The 22021-nt window shown below is 47.9% G+C and overlaps 1 protein-coding gene across 3 annotated transcripts in view; it reads left to right on the forward strand.

Annotated features, from left to right (window-relative positions):
- taf6 (TAF6 RNA polymerase II, TATA box binding protein (TBP)-associated factor) overlaps positions 1 to 21713 on the forward strand; it is a 31100-nt gene extending 9387 nt beyond the window's left edge. For 2 of the 3 annotated variants that reach the window (XM_068023998.1, XM_068023999.1), the window contains exons 3-16: positions 1195 to 1281; positions 2113 to 2266; positions 2416 to 2472; positions 3414 to 3572; positions 5428 to 5570; positions 5665 to 5742; positions 7454 to 7555; positions 8520 to 8702; positions 13328 to 13402; positions 13771 to 13896; positions 14705 to 14878; positions 16222 to 16416; positions 18469 to 18669; positions 20951 to 21713. In XM_068023998.1, coding sequence (XP_067880099.1) covers positions 1195 to 1281; positions 2113 to 2266; positions 2416 to 2472; positions 3414 to 3572; positions 5428 to 5570; positions 5665 to 5742; positions 7454 to 7555; positions 8520 to 8702; positions 13328 to 13402; positions 13771 to 13896; positions 14705 to 14878; positions 16222 to 16416; positions 18469 to 18669; positions 20951 to 21178 — 1962 coding nt within the window. In that variant the 3' untranslated portion in view covers positions 21179 to 21713. The remainder of the gene's footprint in view (positions 1 to 1194; positions 1282 to 2112; positions 2267 to 2415; positions 2473 to 3413; positions 3573 to 5427; positions 5571 to 5664; positions 5743 to 7453; positions 7556 to 8519; positions 8703 to 13327; positions 13403 to 13770; positions 13897 to 14704; positions 14879 to 16221; positions 16417 to 18468; positions 18670 to 20950) is intronic. The other variant, XM_068024000.1, reaches the window with a different exon arrangement.
- The last annotated feature ends 308 nt before the right edge of the window (positions 21714 to 22021 follow it).

Consider the following 22021-nt stretch of genomic DNA (forward strand, 5'->3'; position numbering starts at 1 on the left):
TGTGCCAATTGGAGGCAGGCTTGGAGAACTGAAATGAAGTGAAATATAAACGAGGGAGAAGGTTTGGTCCTTTGAGCTTATTCTGTCTTACAGCTTGAAGCCCTCTATCGCAGTGTCCATCTGTGTCGTGAGGAGCTCCAAGCTGTTCTCAATCTTTGTGCGATATGAAGACTGGTTCTGTGTTCCTTGTAGTTGACCAATAGATCTGTCGGAGAGCAGACATGGGTCTTTGAGGGGGGTTCTCCAATTTTAAGCAATAAAAAGTATCAGTCAGTAAAATAAATCCTGTTTGAAAGTTTCCGAGTAGATGCTGAGCTCACCCATGACCTTGTCTGTCCTTGTGTCATCTGACCTGACTCAGCCAGTTTAGAAGGCCATTGTAAGAAGTTTGAGCACCAGGAGAATGTAGGTCTTCTACCTTCAAAGTAACCAGAACTTGCATTTATGTAGCGCCTTTGACATCGTAAAATGTTCCAAGGAGCGTGATCGGACAAAATTGAACTGAGCCACAGAGAGAGGTCAGGACAGATGACCAGAAGCTTGGTCGGGGAGATAGCTTTCAAGGAGCGTCTTGAGGAGGGGAAAGAGGTTTAGGGAAGGAATTCCAGAGCTTAGGGCCCAGGCAGCTGAAAGCACAGCCGCAATGGTGGAGCAGTGATGATCGGGGAATGCGCAAGAGGCCAGAATTGGAGGGGTGCAGAGATCTCGTAGGGTTGTAGGGCATGAGGAGGTTGCAGAGTTAAGGAGGGGAACCGAGGATGAGAATTTTAAAATCGAGGCGTTAGTGGGCTAGTCGCCAGTGTCGGTCAGTGAGCACAGTGGGTGATGGTAATTGAGCAGTTACACAGACTTTGTTATCCTTGATCTGCATTATTTGTAATGGGGTTATACAGAAGTACAGCTGGCCTCAATTGGTAGCTTTCCCATCTCCACTCACAACATTTTGGGCTCACTGACTATTCGGCCCATAATCAGAGACTGATCCTCCAGTATCCAAGACCTCATCTTTTGAGCGAGATGTGAAAAAACAGCCTGCCTACCTGTTCAGGTAGATGTTAAAGCTGTACAGCCAGGGGGTGGGGGCGGGGTGGGGTCTGTGTTCTGGCAGAACGAGATTGAATGGTCTTTAATGTCCTCATTAACCCAGTTAAAGCGTAGTTTTCAATTATTGTGACTTGCGGTCTCCCCCCACAGGATGCTTTGAAATATATGCACCATGGAAAACGGAAGAAGCTGACGACTGTAGATATCGATTGTGCCCTGAAGCTGAAAAATGTTGAGGTACGCCAGTCTCTGCCAATCGTTTCTCACGGTTAAACTTCTACATTTTAGGAGAGAGAAAGAATGAGAGAGTGTGAAACAAGTTGGCCGCATGGCCTGTCTGGCCGGGTGCTCGATGGGTTTTACTCCTGCTTTAGGGTTTCACCTTCGAGCTGAGGCACAGAATGCACTGCGATGGACTTTATTCCCCAAGGAGCACTCTGCCTCCTGGCTAAAGCACAGAATCATGCAATGCTGAAGGGGGCCATTCGGCCCACTTTGCCTTTGCTGGCTCTGTGAAAGATCTACCCAGTTAGTCCCGCTTCCCTGCTCTGTCCATGCAGCACTGTAATTTATTTAACTTTTCAAGTATTTATCCAGTTCCCTTTTGAAAGTTAGTGTTGAATCTGTTTCCACCACCCTTTCAGGCAGTGCATTCCAGATCGTAACAGCTCACTGAGTTTTAAAAAAAATTCTCATCTCTCTTTCCGGCCTCCCCTCCCTTCCCCCAACCCGGTTCTTTTGCCAGTTATTTTAAATCTGTCCTCTCTGGTTGCTGACCCTCTTGCCAGTGGAAAAGGTTTCTCCCTATTTACCCTATCAAAGCTCCTCGTGATTTTGAACATCTTTATTAAACCTCCCCTTAACCTTCTCTGCTCTAAGGAGCACCGTCTCAGCTTGTCTAGTCTCTCCACAAGACTGTAGTCCCTCGTCCTCGGTACTGGAGTTTCTGCTGGTGACAGTGAAGCAGAGGTAAGTGTCGTTATTGAGTGAAGTTGCCGGGGGGTGGGGGGTGCGGCCGAGGGTTTCGAGGACGTGTATAAACCACTGCCGTCTCGCTCCTCTTTCCAGCCCCTGTATGGGTTCCACGCTCAGGAGTTTATTCCCTTCCGCTACGCCAGCGGAGGAGGGCGGGAACTTCACTTCTACGAGGAGAAGGAGGTCGACCTCAGTGACATCATCAACACGCCCCTCCCTCGGGTACCGTTAGACGTCTGTCTCAAAGGTAAACGCAAACCCGCAAGTCAAACCTTTGCCCTTCCCACCCTTTCTTGCAGTCGTCTCCCCATGACAAGCTCCAGAAAGATCCCAGAGCACTGAGGGGAAACGGATAAAGAATTGATTCCAATGTAACCACCTCTCTTTACTTTGCAGCCCACTGGCTCAGTATTGAAGGAGTGCAGCCCGCTATTCCAGAGAATCCGCCTCCAGGTAAGACATTAGGATGTCAGCTGTCGCATCTGCGACCAATACTTCTCTCTGTGCTTAAGATCATAAGAAATACGAAACATTCAGCCCCTCAAACCTGCTCCGTCATTGAATAAGATCATGACTGTTCCTCTTCTACCTCATCTCCTCTTTCCCATCCTATGCCCCCTCCATATCCCTCGATTCCCTTAGTACCCAAAAATCTCAGTCTTGAATATACTCAACGACCAGCATCCACAGCTCTCAGGCTGAGAATTCCAAAGATTCACCAGCCCCTAAGTGAAGAAATTTCTCTTCTCTGTCCGAAGTGGCCAACCCCTTATCCTGAGTTATGATCCCTCGTTCTAGACTCTCCAGCCAGTCAACCCTGTCAAGCTGCTGAATAATTTTGTGTGAAGAAGTGCTTACTGGCAGTATGTCTGAACAGCCTGGCTCTCATTTTCAGGTTATGCCACTTCATTCTGGACACCCCCCCCCCCTTCCCCCCCCCCCCCTCACCAGAGGAAATAATTTCTCACTATCTGCCCTATCAAATCCTTTTATCATCCGTAACCCCCTCAATTAGATCACCCCTTAATGTTTTATATACAAGGAAATGCAAGTCTCAACTCGTGTCCTCATAGCTTAATCTTCTAAGTCCCGGTATCGTTCTGTTGCAGCCCCCTGCAGGGCCAGTATATTCTTCCTAAGGTGCAGTGCCCAAAACTGAGCGCAGCTACTCCAGATGGGAGTCTGACAAAGGCACTGTACGACTGTGGCATAACAACTAAGCCAGTCCTGGAACTGAGCTGTTCAGTCGGTGTGTGATGGCTCTTCCACTGTTTGCGTCTGTCTAACACACTCAATACAGCCCAGTGTCCATAGCTGCAACCTCCCCGTTAATTAAATTCCGATCTTCGGATTGCGAGCTGCTAATCGTATTGCTTTTTTCCCCCTCTCCTCAGCTCCTAAAGAGCAGCAGAAGATCGAGTCTACCGAGCCTCTGAAGGTCATCAAACCGGGGCAAGAGGAAGATGGCCAAGCAAAGGGCATAGGTCAAGGGGCTGCAGCTGCTGATGGCAAAGGTCAGGGAACCATGCCTTGGCTTCAAGTCGAAAACCACAGTAAATGTCTGTAGAAGTTTGAGGGTGTGCACAAAACTGTTGAGATCTACCTAGGGAATAGAGAAGAAACACAAATGTATACGGCACAGAAGGAGGCCATTCAGCCCATTGTGTCTATGCTGGCCAAAAACATTCAGTGACCATAATCTGCACAGTACTCGAGCTGTGGTCTAACTAGTGTTTTACAGTGATAGAGAACTGGTGTTTAAATGCTTGCAGGTTGACTTCAACTGTCCTATAATTAACTTTGGGGGGGAAAAAATCTTCAAGTTATGAATTCTGACCAAATGAAGTTGATCCTAGACTTTTTCCGCCTTGGTTTATTTTGGCCTTGCCTTTATTGCTTTTACAAGGAACCCAGATAAAAAGACAGGTGTGGGATTCGGGTTAATATAGCACTTTGTTTCACACGTGCTCGGGAGTTGCTGCCAAGGCTGGTGTTTTTTTTGCCCATCCCTAAATGCTGTGAAAAGGTGGTGGTATAACCCGGGCGCACTATGCTACTTTCACAGGGCAATTACGTGTCAACTACATCAGTGTGGGTCTGAAGTCGCCCTTACCAGGCCACCCTAGGTAAGGACAGCAGATCTCCTTCCCAAAAGGACATTGGTGAACCAGTTGGGTTTTTTTTAACAACAATCCGACAGCTTTTTGGCCACTTTTGCTGTTGTTAGCTTTTTATTTCCAGATTTTTTTTTTTTTCAAACTGTAAATCAAATATTCGAACTGCCCTTCGGGTGTTTCAACTCGCGTTTCCTGGAGTTTAACAACTGTACGTCTTAACCCCCAGCTTCCATTTTCTCTTGTATGTTCTGTAGCCATTTACGCTTTCTCTGAACCCATTTTCTTGTTCCTATACTTGTCCCATGATCACCTTTTTTTGCCTTGCACCATCATCACGTCATTGTCTAAACGCTGCTGCCTTCCACTCTCTCAGATATTCCCTCTTGTGGGTTGGAGTCTGGAGTAAACATGCAGATTAATTGTAAGAGGCTACGTAACCAGTAAAAACATTGAAAAACACCTACTCTCAACTAGCTAAATATTGCAAATCGCTCTCTCGCTCTCAGCCTCTCCTCTTTCCGCCCCCCCCCCACCCCCATCGTATGACGCCTCTTTCTTTCTCTGTTAGTCTCTCGCTCTGCCGCTCCCTCCCTTTCCCCCTCTGTCCTATCTGCTCTGTAATAAGGTATTTCTTTCCCTCTCCCCCTCTGTCATGTCTGCTCTGTAATAAGGTATTTCTTCTCCCTCCCTCTCCCCCTCTGTCGTGTCTGCTCTGTAATAAGGTATTTCTTTCCCTCTCCCTCCCTCTCCCCCTCTGTCATGTCTGCTCTGTAATAAGGTATTTCTTTCCCTCTCCCTCCCTCTCCCCCTCTGTCGTGTGTGCTCTGTAATAAGGTATTTCTTTCCCTCTCCCTCCCTCTCCCCCTCTGTCATGTCTGCTCTGTAATAAGGTATTTCTTTCCCTCTCCCTCCCTCTCCCCCTCTGTCATGTCTGCTCTGTAATAAGGTATTTCTTCTCCCTCCCTCTCCCCCTCTGTCATGTCTGCTCTGTAATAAGGTATTTCTTTCCCTCTCCCTCTCCCCCTCTGTCATGTCTGCTCTGTAATAAGGTATTTCTTTCCCTCTCCCTCCCCCTCCCCCTCTGTCCTGTCTGCTCTGTAATAAGGTATTTCTTTCCCGCTCCCTCCCTCTCCCCCTCTGTCATGTCTGCTCTGTAATAAGGTATTTCTTCTCCGTCCCTCTCCCCCTCTGTCATGTCTGCTCTGTAATAAGGTATTTCTTTCCCTCTCTCTCCCCCTCTGTCCTGTCTGCTCTGTAATAAGGTATTTCTTTCCCCTGCCTCCCTCTTCAGGCAAAGATAAAAAGAAGTCTCTGCTGGATGGGGGTGTAATGAAGTTGAAACCGAGGACCACTCACGAGCTCTCGGTGGAGCAGCAGCTATATTATAAGGAGATAACCGAGGCCTGCGTTGGATCCTGTGAGGCCAAGAGAGCAGTATGATCTTTTCTTTAAGGTTGTGTTTTACAAAGAAGTCCGTTCTGTTTGCCATTATCTCAAGGCTGACTGTTTTTCTCATTAACTCCCACAGGAGGCACTGCAGAGCATAGCCACTGACCCAGGCTTGTACCAGATGCTGCCCAGATTCAGCACCTTTATATCTGAAGGGGTGAGACTCATAACTTTGCTCTCTCTCTACTGGCTCCATTTTATCCATATCGCCCAACACAACTTGTAGCCCAGTGTTTCACAAAACAGCTGACGGGCGACCTGCAGGAGGCCTTTAATGTGAAAGCGTTTGATAGGGTAGACGTAGAGAAGATGTTCCCACCTGAGAGTGAGACCGAACTAGGGGCCATAAATATAAGACAGTCACTAATAAATCCAATAGGGAATTCAGGAGAGGCATCTTTGCCCAGAGAGTGGTGAAAGTAGTCATTATGGCACAGAAGGAGGCCATTCGGCCTGTCGAGTCCATGCCAGCTCCGAAGAGCAATCCAGTCAGTCCCATTCCCCCGCTCTATCCCCGTAACCCTGCAAGTTTATTTCCCTCAAGTGCCTGTTGAGCAGAGATGCATTTACGGGGAAGCTGAATAAGCACATGAGGGAGAGAGGAATGGGAGGGTATGCTGACTGGGTGAGAGGAGGCTCGTGTGGAGCAGAAACACTGGCATAGCCCTGTTGTGCCGAATGGCCTGACTCTGTGCTGCACACTCTCTGTAATAAGCTTCCCTCAGCCCTGGGAACTCTACTATTCTATTCACACTGCACTGCAGCTGAGAACTCTGCTCCAGTTCCAACCCTGGCTAATCGTCCAAACCAAGCAGCTACGCTCGCAGAATCGTTCTGCATGGAAGGAGGCCATTCCACCCATCGTACCTGTGCCGTCTCTTTTCAAAGAGCTTCAAAATAATCCCAATCCCCTTGCTCTTTCCCAAAAGAGCTGAATTTTTTTTTTCAAGTTGTTATTGATCTTCTGTCATCCTTTCAGGCAGCGCATTCCACATCACAGCAACTCACAAAAACATTTCCTCATCTCACCTGGCTCTTCTCCCGATCATCTTAAATCTGTGCCCTCTGGTTCCTAACCCTTCTATCACTGGAAACGCTCCTGATTTACTCGATCAAAACCCTTCATACTTTTGAGCACCTCTGTTAAATCTTCCCTTGACTTTCTTTGCTTTAAGGAGAGTAATCTAAGAACAGCCAGTGTAAAATGTAGCACATAATAGCCCAAATATAATGCTGTGTGTAACTCTACAAAAACCCACTTTTATCAAAAGCCCCCTCATAACATAGAATCCCATTGATCCCTTTTTCATTGTTTCTCCCCCTCCCCACTCCCAAATGGATGTTGAGAGCCTGGGGGAAACCTTATTTATGATTGCATTAGAAATTCAACAGAAGTGACAGGCAGGTTTGGAGGCACACTGGCCCTGCCCAGTCCCTACAGTTGACTGAAGAAAGATTTGCATTCGTATAGCGCCTTTCACGACCTCCCAAAGCACATTACAACCATTGAAGTACTTTTTTTTAAAAAGTAGAGTCACTGTCGTAATGTAGGAAACGCAGCAGCTAATTTGCGCACAGCAAGCTCCCACAAAACCGTGAGGTAATGAGCAGATCGTCTGTTTTTGTGATGTCGATTGAGGGATAAATAATGGCCCTGGACACCGAGGAGAACTGCCCCCTGCTCCTCTTTGAACTAGAGGCCTCCTGAGAGGGCAGACAGGTTTAACGTCTCATCTGAAAGACGGCACCTCCGGCAGTGCAGCACTCCCCTCAGTACTGCACTGGGAGTGTTGACCTGGAATTTAAGTCTGTGTGACTTGCTGATTGGGATATTCTGAGTCTTGCTATTTTCTTGTTGTGCTCCACAGGTGCGTGTAAATGTGGTACAGAATAACCTGGCCCTGCTGATTTACCTGATGCGGATGGTGAAAGCGTTGATGGACAATCCTACACTTTACCTGGAAAAATACGTGAGTGTTATCCCATTCAGCATTCCTCTGAGTGTTTGAAAGAATTTGCAATTCTATAGCGCTTTTCATGACCACAGGATGTCCCAAAGTGCTTTAAAGTCAACGAAGCACTTTTTGAAGCAGAGTCACTGTTGTAGGAAACGCGGTAGACAATTTGCGCACAGCAAGATCCCACATAGAGCAATGTATCAGTGACCAAATCATCTGCTTTTGTAGTGATGATTGAGGGATAGATATTGGCCAGGACACTGGGGCTAACTCCCCTGCTGTTCAGAATAGTGCCGTAGGATGTTCTACGCTCAACAGAGAGGGCAGACAACCTCATCCGAAAGACGGCACCTCTTGACAGAGCAGCACTCCCTCGGTACAGCCACTGTGAGTGTCTGTCTGGATTGTGCGCTTGAGCCTCAGGAGTGGGACTTGAATCGGTGACCTGACCCAGAGGCGAGAGAGAGCTATTCACTGAGCCACAGCCCACACCGTAGGAACTTTAATCTCGAGTGGAACGTGTAGCTGCGTAACTCAGTGGATAAACAGCAACTTGCATTCAAATAGCGCCTTTAACGTAGCTAACCATCCCAAGGTGTTTCACATGAGCGATATCAATAAACATTAGACATCAAGCTGCACAAGGAGATATGAGGGCAGGTGAGCAGAAACCTAGTCAAAGAGTTTTGGTTTTAAGGAGCATCTGAAAGGCAGAGTAGTTCAAGGAGAGAATTAAAGAGCTTAGGACCCAGGCATGGCCATCAATGGCAGAGCGATTAAAATGGGATGCACAAGAGACTGGAATCTGAGAACTTTAGGGCTGGAGGAGGTTACAGAGATAGGGAGGGGCGAGACCGCTGAGGATTTGAACTCTGAGATTTGGGGTGGGGGCAGGGTGTGGATCTGAATCTTCCTCTTTTTTTAAAAAATAAGCTTGGAATTGCTACTGCTACTGTTCCTTTCTCCACTCCCCCAGCTACATGAACTGATCCCTGCGGTGGTGACGTGCATTGTGAGCCGACAGCTCTGCCTTCGCCCGGACATGGATAATCACTGGGCACTGCGTGACTTTGCAGCCCGCCTCATGGCGCAGATCTGCAAGAACTTCAGCACCACCACCAACAACATCCAGTCCCGCATCACCAAAACCTTCACCAAGGTAAAGGTTCTGACTCGTGCCCGCCTGCCTTCATTCTCGTCATTGCACTCTACATGGCGGATGGCCATTGACCTGTGACCTCAGGAGGTCGCCACTGCTTCATTGACCAACCCTGCGGTCAAGGCAAAAGGTGCTCGGTTTGGGGAAAGGAGCTCCTCGTGAGCAGGAGGAACCTTCATTTCGATTGTTTAGCCTGAATCTATATGATGCTGCAGATTCTTTTTCAAGTCTGGCGCACAAACCGGAGACTGTTTTCATGCCGCCAGTCTATCTTGTTATTGTGGGAGGCCAAGAATTAATTAACATATGCAATTGCAGAGTTTCTAAATGTAATTCTCGAAGCCCATTTCTAATTTGTTTTGGAAAATATAAGCAATTTAATGTCTGCAGGCTCTTAATTGACCTCACAAGCTGCAGAATTTTCATTTTAATGTAGTTAAACCTCCCAAGGCGCTTCACAGGAGCATTATCAGACAGAGATTTGTTACCGAGCCACGCAAGGTATTAGGGCAGGTGACCAAACGATTGGTTAAAGCGATGAGTTTTAAGAAGCATCTTAGAGGAGGAGAGGGAGGTTTAGGGAAGAAATTCCACGGCTTAGGCGCCAGGCAGCGAAAGGCATGGCAGTGCCACTGGGAAGGGGGGTGGGGGGGGAAGCAAAGAGTGGGTAAGAGGCGAGAGGTGGAAGGTCACAAAGATCTTGGAGGGTTGTGGGGCTGGAGGAGGTTACAGCGACAGGGAGGGGAGAGGCCACGGAGGAATTTGAAAGCAAAGATGAGAATTTTAAAATCGAGGTGTTGTTGAACTGGGAGCCAAGCACAGGGGGTAATGGGTGAACGGGACTTGGTGTGAATTAGGATACGGGGCAGCAGAGTTTCGGATGATCTCAAGTTGATGGAGGGTGCAAGGTGGGAGGCCGGCCAGGAGAGGGTTGGAATTGTCGAGTTTAGAGGTAACGAAGGCACAGATGAGAGTTTCAGCAGCAGGCGGAGTGGGGGAAGAGGCGGGTGAAATTACAGAGGTGGAAGTAGACGGTCCTGGTTACTGAGTATGTTCAGCTCGGGGTCATATAGGATGCTGACTCTCAGACAGTGACCAGGGAGGGATGGATTCGGTGGCTAGGGAACGGAGTTTGTGGTGGGGAATCGCAGACTCGTCTTCACATTATTGGCGGAAACTTTCCCTTGTGTGGTGCTGGATGTTGGACAAGCAGTGTGAGGCAGTGGAGGGGTCCAGAGAGGTGATGGTGAGGTTGAGCTGGGTGTCATCTGTCTGTGTTATTTTAATGTCCTGCCATTGTCCCAGATGTGGCACAGCTCAGATGTCGAACATGTGGCCTGGTCTTGATTTGATTCCGTACCATACTACACTCAGCTGAGCCAGTGCTAGATTATTGTCAATCAGCCTGCGAAATACTTTAGATGGTGCAGGAGGGAGGGCTTTAGGTTCCTGGATCACTGGGTCTGTTTCTGGCAAAGGTGGGACCTGTACAAGTTGGACGGGTTGCACCTGAACCGGAACGGGACCAACATCCTTGCTGGGAGGTTTGCTAGTGCTGTTGGGGGTTTGGGGGGGTGGGGGGGGGGGGGTTTAAACTAATTTGGCAGGGGGATAGGATACAGAGTGGAGGTAGAGTAGGGGGTGAGGCACAGACAAATATAGAAGAGAAAATGAGTCAGTCTGGAAGGCAGAGCAAATATAGACCTGTTAAGGCACAAGTGAAAAATGCAAGGCTGGATTGCATCTATTTTAATGTAAGGAGTTTTACTAATAAGGCAGATGAATTGAGGGCGATGATTAGCACGTGGGATTATGATATTGCTATCACAGAGACATGGCTAAAGGAGGGGCAGGACTGGCAACTCAATATTCCAGGGTATAGAATCTTCAGGCGTGATAGGGGAGGTGATAAAAGAGGAGATGGCATTGCACTGTTGATCAAGGAGTCAATTACTGCAGTCAGGAGGGATGATATCTTAGAAGGTTCCTCAAATGAGGCCAAATGGGTGGAACTTAAAAACAAAAGGGGGGCAATCGCTTGGCTGGGTGTGTACTACAGGCCTCCAAACAGTCAGGGAGAGATAGAGTAACAGATATGTAGGCAAATCTGAGAGAGGTGTAAAAATAATAGGGTAATAATAGGGGATTTCAATTTACCCAATATCAACTGGGATAGTCTTAGTGCAAAATGCTTACAGGGGGAGGAATTCTTAAAATGCATACAGGAGAGCTTTTTGAGCCAGTACGTAGAAAGTCCTGCAAGAGAAGGGGCAGTACTCGACCTAATCCTAGGGAATGAAGCTGGACAAGTGGTAGAAGTGTCAGTGGGGGAGCATTTCGGGGATAGTGATCATAACTCTAAGATTTAAGGTAGTTATGGAAAAGAACAAAGACAGGCCAGGAATAAAGCTACTGAATTGGGGGAAGGCCGATTTCAATTTGATAAACAGGATCTGGCCAAAGTGGACTGGGAGCAGCTACTTGTAGGAAAGTCTACATCAGACCACTGGGAGTCATTCAAAAAGGAAATAGTGAGTGTTCAGAGCCAACATGTACCCTTTACGGTGAAGGGTAGGACCAAAAAGTCCAGGGAACCCTGGATGTCAAGGGATATAGAGTATTGGATCAGAAAAAAAAGGAGTCTTATGGCAGATTCGGAGCACTGAAAACAGTGGAGGTATTAGAGGCGTATAGAAAGTGTAGGGGGGTACTTTAAAAAAAAAAAGTAATTAGGAGAGCGAAGAGGGGACATGAAAAAACATTGGCGGTCAATATAAAGGAAAATTCGAAGACATTTTATAAGTATATTAAGGGCAAGAGGATAACCAGGGCAAGAGTAGGGCCCATTAGGGACCAAAGTGGCAATCTGTGTGGAGCCGAAGGGCATAGGTGAGGTTTCAAATGATTAATTTTCATCTGTTTTCACTGTGGAGAACGATGATGTAGGTGTAGAGATCAGGGAGGGGGATTGCGATATACTTGAACATATTGACATTGAAAGGGAGGAAGTATTAGAAGCTTTAGCCGGCTTAAAAGTGGATAAATCCCCAGGCCCAGATGAGATGTATCCCAGGTTGTTGTGGGCACAGGATCTGGCACTGACACAAATTTTCAGATCCTCTCTGGCCTCTGGGAGAGGTACCAGAGGACTGGAGGACAGTGAATGTGGTACCATTATTCAAGAAGGGTAGCAGGGACAAACCAGGTAATTACAGGCCGGTGAGTCTAGCATCAGTGGTAGAGAAACTATTGGAAAAAATTCTGAGGGACAGGATTAATCTCCACTTGGAGAGGCAGGGATTAATCAGGGATAGTCAGCATGGCTTTGTCAGGGGGAGATTGTGTCTAAAGAACTTGATTGGATTTTTCGAGGCGTTGACTAGATGTGTAGATGAGGGTAAAGCAGTTGATGTAGTCTACATGGACATCAGTAAGGCTTTTGATAAGGTCCCGCATGGGAGATTGGTTAAGAAGGTAAGAGCCCATGGGATCCAGGACAAATTGGATCCAAAATTGGCTTAGTGGCAGGAAACAGATGGTAACGGTCGAGGGTTGTTTTTGCGAGTGGAAGCCTGTGACCAGTGGTGTACCACAGAGATCGGTGCTGGGACCCTTGCTGTTTGTAGTGTACATTAATGATTTAGACGTCAATGTAGGAGGTATGATCAGTAAGTTTGCAAATGACACGCGAAATGGTGGTGTCATAAATAGTGAGGAGGAAAGCCTTAGATTACAGGACGATATGGATAGGCAGAGCAGTGGCAAATGGGATTTAATCCTGAGAAGTGTGAGGTGATGCATTTTGGGAGGACTAACAAGGCAAGGGAATATACAATGGATGGTAGGACCCTAGGAAATACAGAAGGTCAGAGGGACCTTGGTGTACTTGTCCATTGATCACTGAAGGCAGCAGCACAGGTAGATAAGGTGGTTAGGAAGGCATATGAGATACTTGCCTTTATTAGCCGAGGCATAGACTATAAGAGCGGGGAGGTTATGATGGAGCTGTATAAAACGCTAGTTAGGCCACAGTTGGAGTACTGTGTACAGTTCTGGTCACCACACTATAGGAAGGATGTGATTGCACTAGAGAGGGTGCAGAGGAGATTCACCAGGATGTTGCCTGGGCTGGAGCATTTCAGTTATGAAGAGAGACTGCAAAGGTTAGGGTTGTTTTCCTTAGAACAGAGAAGGCTGAGGGGGGACATGATTGAGGTATATAAAATTATGAGGGGCATTGATAGGTTAGATAGGAAGAGACTTTCTCCCTTAGCGGAGGGGTCAATAACCAGAGGGCATAGATTTAAGATAAGGGCTAGGAGGTTTAGAGGGGATTTGAGGAAAAGAAATTTCACCCAGAGGGTGGTTGGAATCTGGAACACACTGCCTGAAGGGGTGGTAGAGGCAGGAACCCTCACAACATTTAAGTATTTAGATGAGCACTTGAAATGCTTTAGCATACAAGGCTACGGGCCAAGTGCTGGAAAATGGGACTAGAATAGTTAGGTACTTGATGACCGGCACAGACACGATGGGCTGAAGGGCCTGTTTCTGTGCTGTCTGACTCTACGCTTGGTACATTCAGCCCTCTATATGTAACTTGGCCTCGCTGTTTATGATTTCAGAGTTGGTTGGATGACAAGACTCCCTGGACAACTAGGTACGGCTGCATCGCAGGATTGGCTGAATTAGGTCACGATGTGAGTGTGTCTTAAAAATATTAACATACCTTCGTGAAGCAAAGTTGACAGAGCCTGGAGAGCATAATAGCTTCGGCTGCAAAACCCTAACTCATAGAACTATACAAACTTGTGTCTGCCACTAACCGTACCGTCGTCTGTTAAAAGTTTAACTGTCTCCGTACAGCCCTTGTCTTCAAAAACGGTTCACTGTGAATATTATTATATTCCCTTTTGTAAATCTGAAGTTGTTTTCCTTTTTAATCTCCCTTCTCTGTCCTATTTAGTATGATACATAATTGGCCTAAAATGTCAAATATGTCATCAACATATAAATCGTGGCTGTCTGAACACATCTCTCAAATTAACCAATTGCAATTGACAAACAGGTGATCAAGACTCTGATTATCCAGAGACTTCAGATAGAAGGTGAGCGCATCCGAGCTGTGCTGGAGGGGCCCGTCGTCAGTAACATCGACAAGATCGGAGCGGATCACGTGCAAAGTTTACTCCTGGTAGGTGACCTGTGCATGCAGTTGTAACATCTGACTTTGAATCCGGAAGCCAGGGTGGGCTGTGCATATGGCCTACTGAGGGGCTGCCTGCAGAATGATGAATTGCATTGTGTTCACGGATCATAAAGCATAGAGTGAGGCTATTTGGCCTATCATCCCTGTGCTAGCTCTTTGAAAGTTCTATCCCCGCTCACTGCGTTTAAAAAAAACAAATTCTCCTCGTTGCTTCCTGCTGGTTCGTCTGCCAATTATCTTAAATCTGTGTCCTCTAGTTATCGACGCTCCTGCCAGTGGGAACAGTTTCCCCCCATTTAACTTTGTCAAAGTCCTTTATCGTTTCGGACACCTCTGTTAGACCTCTTCTTAACCTTCTGTGCTCTAAGGAGAACAACCCGAGCTTCTCCAGTCCATCCACGTAACTGAAGTCTCGTCTCTGGCACAATTCTAGTAAATCTCCTCTGCACCCTTTCCAACATCTTGCCGTTTTTCCTAAAGTGTGGAGCTCGGAATTGGATGCAATGCTCCAGCTGGGGCCAAAGCAATGATTTTTAAAACAAAATTGAGATTAAAAATGCAGCGGCTTACAGCACAGAAGGTGGCCATTCGGCCCATCATGCCTGTTCTTGCTATCCGATGAGTCCCAGTCCCATCGCTCTTTCCTCTCTGACCCTGCAAATATTTCCTTTGCACATGTATGTTGAATTCTCCTTTTCGAAAGTTGCTCTTGAACCTGCTTCTACTGCCCTTTCGGGTTTGACCCTTTTCGATTTATCTTTTTAAATACTGTGGGGTTTTTCTTATTTTCTAGAAACATTGTGCACCAGTCGTAGCAAAGATCCGTTCCCCTCCCGACAACCAGGAGTCGTACAAAACGGACTACGGGTACCTGGGCCCCATGCTGTGTACCCACGTGGTGAAAGCTCGTGCCCAGGCGGCCATGCAGGCGCAGCAGGTGAACAGAACCACGCTAACCATCACACAGGTGAGGAGCGACAACAACTTACATATATCGAGCGCCTTTTGACGTGCAGAGCAAAACTGACCCTAGGCCCTTCACGGAAGTGTAATCAGACACTGATGGCCGCTGAGCCATGGGAGGGGATGTAAGGAAGGCTGCGTAATCTCTAAGAGAAAGGACAACTTTAGTTCCTCTGGCTCCTTTAACAACCTCAGGATGTTTCAAAGTGCTTCGCGGCCAATGACATACTTTTGAAGTGTAATCGCTACAGTGGGTAGCATCTACAGTGGGTAGCATCTACAGTGGGTAGCATCTACAGTGGGTAGCATCTACAGTGGGTAGCATCTACAGCACTCTCGCCTCTGAATCACAATTTTAAAAAAAAAATTATTTAGAGATATAGCACTGAAACAGGCCCTTCGGCCCACCGAGTCTGTGCCGACCAACAACCACCCATTTATACTAACCCTGCAGTAATCCCATATTCTCTACGACCTATCTACACTAGGGGCAATTTACAATGGCCAATTTACCTATCAACCTGCAAGTCTTTGGCTGAGGGAGGAACCCGGAGCACCCGGCAGAAACCCACGCGGTCACAGGGAGAACTTGCAAACTCCATACAGGCAGTACCCAGAATTGAACCCGGGTCCCAGGAGTGCGGCGCCACTGTGCCGCCCATCACAAGTCCCGCTCCAGGTCTTGAGCACAAAAATTAATGCTGACGCTCCAGTGCAGTGCTGAGGGAGTGCTGCACTGCCGGAGGTGCCATCTTTTGGGATGAGACATTAAACAGGTGGACGTAAAAGATCCCATGACACCATTTCGAAGAGCAGCTCTCCCCGGTGTCTTGTCCAGTATTTGTTCCTCAATTAACATAATGTGGTCATTACCACATTGCTGTTTGTGGGAGCTTGCTGTGCACAAATTGGCTGCCGTGCTACCCATGTTACAGCAATGACTATTCTTCAAAACTACTTCATTGTCTGTAAAGCACCTTGAGACATTTGGTGGTCACGAAAGGCGCTATATAAATGCAAGTCTTTTTTTTTGGAATGTAGGGATGGTGAGATGAAAAGCAGAATCTATGAGTGTTTTTTGATGTTGGCTTGGTCACTGAACAGTGGTAGATGGTTAAGTGTATATATACACATGAAGTACATTTACCTGTATTGTGTCTAAGGTGTTTTCTTCTGAAATTTGTGCCAGTGACTAGGCAACTAGACTGCCCATTAAATGGGAAAAGGTCAAAACATTTTGAGTGCCATGTGTCATGAGTCAGTATCTTCAGGAAAGGAGAGCAGGCAGTGCTGGTTTAATCTCTCGTGGAATAGTTTTACTCAGAGTGCTGTTGTTGATGCTTGCAGCCTCGACCCACACTGACAATATCGCAGTCTCCGCAGACGTCGCGGGCGCCCAGCATCATCAAAGTCCCCAGCTCCATCACGCTGCCCATGCAGACTCTGGTCTCTGCGCGCCCATCGACCCCAACCCAGCCCTCGCCCCCAGCGACTAAATTCATCATGATGTCGTCTTCGTCGGGCTCTTCCAGCACGCAGCAGGTAAGCACCCTAGGGTATCTTTGTTCCCCCGCACAAGTTTACAACAGGAGGAAAAGTTTCTTTCCGGAGTTAAAAGTGTTGCCGTAAAATGACTTTCCACAAGGGATGGTGTTGAGAGGTAGGGGAGCCTTCTTAAACTTAGATAGAACCTTGGTTAGACCACACTTGGAAATATTGTGCACAGTTCTCGTCTCCGTATCGTAAAGATTACAGAGCCACTGCAGAAGGTGCTAAAAAGATTTACTCAAACGATGCCATAATAGAGAGGTTATACCCATCAGGAAAGACGCCACAGGCTGGGGCTCTTTTCTCTAGAAAGGAGAAAACGGACAGGGCAATCTGATGGAGGGCTTTAACGTTATGAAGAGGTTTGTAGAGATGTTTCCGCATGTTGGAGACACCAAAACCAGGAGCCGTAAATAGTCACGAATAAATCCAATAGGGAATCAGGAGAAATTTCTTCTCCCAGAGAGTGGTGAGATCGTGGAACTCGCTACCACAGGGAGTGGTTGAGGCGAGTTGTACAGATACATTTAAGGGGAAGCTGGATAAACGCATGAGGGAGAAAGGAATAGAAGGGTATGCTAATAGGGTGAGTGAACAGACGTGGGAGGAAGCTCTTGTGGAGCATAAACACCAGCATGGACCTGTTGGGCCAAATGGTCTGTTTCTGTGTTAGTCCTTTGTAAACCCTCTCACTATTCCTGTGGTGATGGTCTGAGGGGCTTAGAGCTCCTGACCGTTGGTTGTCACTCTCATCCGCTCGCTGGGCATGTAAAAGTGTCCCCATCTCTTGGACCATTGAGACACGTACCTTTGTAACAGTGGAACGTCCTACCTGAGGGACTGAGGAGAGCGGAGGCGGGGGAGAAGAGTCAGTGAGGGGGTGCAGTTAGACCTGCACAAACCACCTCTGCTTGTAGCAAGGCTGCCTCCAGCAATCTGAGCATGAAGGCTGGGAGCAGCACTCCTCCCCATCATTTTTGATGCCTTCTCAAAGGATTCCTTTACCTCTCTTGAGAATGCATGCTCAGAGCAGTACAAAGTGAGGGGGCTCGAAGGAACATAGCAGCAGCTGGAGGCCATTCAGCCCATTCACCCAGTTGCAGCCCTTCAGTTCGATCGCAGCTGGTCTTAACTCCATCGTCCCACCTTGGTTCTGTCACCTTTAATAACTCTGCCTAACAAAAAGCTATCGATGTCAGTGTTAAAATTTATTTTCAATGGACCTGCAGTCTTAGCTTCTTGGGGAGGAGTATGAGGGGGTGGTGGTGGAGGGGGGGGAAAGCAGGCAATGGTTATCGAACCAAGAATGAAGCCCAATTTAATTTTTTTTTTAGCTAATTACCCTCAGCACTTCGCCTTGTGGAACTGTCACTGCGTCTCCTCTCACTGCTGCTATGCCCAATGTTCGGCCACTAGCCAGCTAGCTAGCCGCTGCCTCTCTGACTGCCCCCAGCAGCACAGTGACCAGCCACGTCCTAAAGTACATTGTGCTCTCCCTGCTGTGCCACCGGCCAAAGCAGCCAGGCTGCCTTGCAGAAGCCCCTGCCCTTGGCTGACCCCCCACTCCCTCGGGAGGGTGGGGGGGGGGGTTCCTTACCCCCATGGGGTCTAAATAGCACATGGCAAGCTTCCACAAACAGCAATGTGACAATGACCAGATCATATGTTTTTTTTGTGATGTTGGTTGAGGGATAAATATTGGCCCCAGGACACCAGGGAGAACTCCTCTGCTCTTCACAGTAGTGGCTGTGGGATCTTTTATGTCTACCTGAAGGGCAGACTGGGCTTTGGTTTAACATCTCATCTGGAAGGTGGAGCCTCTGACTGTGCAGCGCTCCTTCAGTATTACAGTGAAGTGAGGAAGCTAGCAGCTCATCCACGGGATTTAGGGAAGATTAAGCTGATTGCAGGCCTTCCCACTCGAGCTAGGGTGGAGAGCGGGGATGATTGGACCTATCGGATTATATAATATTCCTGTCGTGTAGTGTGGGGCGTGTCTGAAACTACAGTGCGTTCACTTCACGTCTGTCTGTCTTTGTGTTGCAGCCCAGACCGACGCTGACGATCTCCCAAAGTCCACAGTCGTCACAACCCTCGACCAGCCCCAGCATCTTCAAGGTCCCCAGCTCCATCACATTGCCCATGCAGACGCTGCTCACACGCCCATCCACCCCGACCCAGTCGTCCCCATCTCCAACCAACTACATCGTAATGTCTTCGAGCTCCGGCTCCTCCAGCACTCAACAGGTGAGCAAATGGGTGAGGGACATTGTGACTGGAGTGTAGGCCATTCAGCCCCTTGAACCTGTTCCGCCATTCTGTTAGATCCAGGCTGGTCTGTATCTTAACTCCATCTGGAATTCCCTCTCTAAACCTCTCCGCCTGTCTCTCCTCCTTAAAACCTTTGACCAAGCTCTTGGCCATCTGTTCAAATATCTCCTTCTGTAGCTCAGTATCTAACTGTGCTTGATAATGGCAACTTGCATTTATATAGCACCTTTAACATAAAATGTCCTGGTGTTTCACAAGAGCACCATCAAACAATATTTGGCACTGAACCCCTTTAGGCGATGTTGGGACAGAACAGTGTTGTGGGGGTTAAGGAGCATCTTTAAGGGAGGAGAGAGAGGCGGAGAGGTTTAGGGAGGGAATTCCAGAGTTTGGGGCCCAGGCAGCTGAAGGCACGGCCACCAATGGAAAGGCAGTGCAAATCTTGGAAGCATGAGGCCAGGTTTGTGAAGGTTATGGACACGGGGAAGAGGGAGGGATTTGAAAACGAGGATGAGAACAGGAGGAGACCTTTCGTTCTGCCCCCCAAGCCTGTTCTGCCATTCTATTCCATTACATCATGGCTGATTTGTATCTTGGCTCCATCTACCTGCCTTGTCTGAGTGTTGAATTTTCCAAGTGACCTTCATCATCAACAGCCGTTTTAGGGGGAGAGAGTTCCAGATTCCCACACCCACTTTGTGTGGAGAAGTGCTTCCTGACATCATCCCTGAACAGCCTGGCTCTACCCACCAGGGAAAGTCGTTTCTCTCTCTACCCAATCAAATCCTTTTAACCATTTTAAACTCCTCTTTAATCTGCTATACTTGAAGAAATGCAAGCCTAGTTTGTGCAGGTTGTCCTTGTAATTTAACCCTTTTCAGCCCCCACAGTTGCTGTTGGCTGAAGTCGGTGTTTGTCTGAGGTGGGGCGGGTGAGAGGGATTCTGAAATGTTCTACGGAATACTGTCCCAGCATTTGCTGTAACGAAAGGTCAGGCCAAGCAAGGGGACACATGTAGAGTAACACTCCTTAACGTTGACTCCCTCCGAGTGCCTCCCTCGAGCACTGCAGACCACACACACTGAGCCTCAAGCACTTTGGAGTGAGGAGGGCAGTTTCCCGCGACATTGCCATCAGTCCTGACCCTTGCTGCCTCCCAGCCCCAGGGCTGAGGGAACCATGTTACCATTCTGTGAACACAGACTGAGGAAAGAAGGCTTGAGGGGTGACCTGATGGAGGTCTTCAGCATTATGAATGGGTTCGAAGGGGTAAACATGAAGATGTTTTCACTTGCAGAAGACCAGAACCAGGGGCCATAAACATTAAGGTAGTTGCTGATCAATCCAATAAAAAGAATTCAGGAGGGACTACAATGGTGAGAATGTGGAACTCACCACCAGATGGAGTAGTTGAGGTGAATAGTACTGATCCATTTCAGGGGAATCTGGATGAACACATGCAGGAGGAAGGAATAGAAGATATGTTGGTGGGGGTGGTGGAGGTGAGATGAACAGGGGTGGGAGCTGACTCACCTGGATATACTTGCCTTAGAGGCGGTGTAGTGAAGGTTCACTAGACTGATTCCTGGGATGAGAGAGAGTTGTCCTATGAGGAGAGATTGAGTAGAATGGGTCTATATTCTCTGGAGTTTAGAAGAATGGGAGGTGATCTCGTTGAAATGTATAAAACTCTTAGAGGGCTTAACAGGGTAGATGCTGAGAGGCTGTTTCCCCCTGGCTGGAGAGTCTAGAACGTGGAGTCACTGTCTCATAATAAAGGGTCAGCCATTTCGGACAGTGATGAGAAATTTCTTCACTCAGAGGGTTGTCAATCTTTGGAATTCTCTACTCCAGAGAGCTCAGTCGATGAGTATATTCAAGACTGAGGTCGCTAGATTTTTTTTTAGACATGAAAGGATGTGGGAGTAGGGCAGGAGAGTGGAGTTGAGGTAGATGATCAGCCATGATCTTATTGAATGGTGGAGCAGGCTCGAGGGGCCGAATGGTCTACTCCTGCTCGACAAAAGCTCCAAAATCAAGACTGACACTCCAGTGCATTACTGAAGGAGTGTTGCACTGTCTGAGGTGGCGTCTTTCAGATGCGACATTAAACCAAGGCCTTGTCTGCCCGCTCGGGTAGACGTAAAAGAGTTGAGCGAAAACCCATTCCCGTCCCGTTTTAATCAACGATCGGAGGATACAATGGAAGAGGAATGCAGTCGGAATCTCATTTTCTTCTTTTTGTTTCTCTTTTCAGGTGATAACACTGAGGACGACTCCTTGTGGGACTGGCAGTACATCTCCTGTCACCACGACAGTGGCCAGTATTCAGCCGATCGTCAAGCTGGTCTCTACCTCGCAGACTGCGCCTAGCAGCACAGTGACTGGGAACACTCAGAAATACATTGTGGTGTCTCTCCCCTCGGCCTCGGAAAGCAAAGCCCAGTCCAATAACAACACCTTGCAGCAGCACTCACCTAAATGAATCCCATTGCTGACTCTCCCTCTGTCTCTTGCAGCTCCTACCTGTCCTCCGCTAACTGGGAGAGTTGGGGGGGGGGGGGGGGAAATTGGTGTATAGGAAACAAACTCAGCAAGTGCGGTGAGTGAGTCGTAGGAGTGCGCACGGATCCGGCACAGGCTAAGTCTCGCCGGAAGGTGAAGGGGCAGTAAGCCTCGATGTAGCAGACAGAGCCCCTTTCGGGGGGTTTTCGATAATGCCCGGCAGAAGACGTTGAACGGAAGATTACCTCTGCATTCCAAGCAGCCTGAAAAGAGGACGACTGAAGTCCTGCCAGCCTCTGCAGGGTTTGCAGCAGGGTGCAGGGGGGGGTGGAAAGGGGAGGTGGGCAGTGCCACCTGCCGGGAGGGATGCAGACCTATGTAAATACTGACACAACAGGGTACAGCAACCAGAGCCTCTGGGCAAAAAAAACTCAACACAAATCATCACACAAGTTGTCCCAATTTACACAACTGTACCCAATTGTTTTTTTTTAGAATAAAGGTCATTTCATAAAGTTGTTCTTCATTGAAAGGTTAATGTGCTCCCTGACGTTTGAAAGCATCGCTGCCATGTGAAGGTTTTGTACAGCACCATCACTTATCTCATGCTGAGGATGGTGAGTTTCTTTGCAGCTGTTCTAACTGGAGGAGAGGTAGGTCATTAGAAGAACATTGTGGCAAGACTATACAACAACTACTTGCCTTTAACGTAGTAAAATATTCCCAGGATGTTTCACGGAATTTACTCAAAATCTTGACTCCGAACCACATCAACAAGATGTTAGGACTGGTGACCAATAGCTTGGTCAAAGAGGTGGGTTTT

The sequence above is a fragment of the Heterodontus francisci genome, chromosome 48, assembly GCF_036365525.1.
Source record: "Heterodontus francisci isolate sHetFra1 chromosome 48, sHetFra1.hap1, whole genome shotgun sequence".
Lineage (NCBI taxonomy): Eukaryota > Metazoa > Chordata > Chondrichthyes > Heterodontiformes > Heterodontidae > Heterodontus > Heterodontus francisci.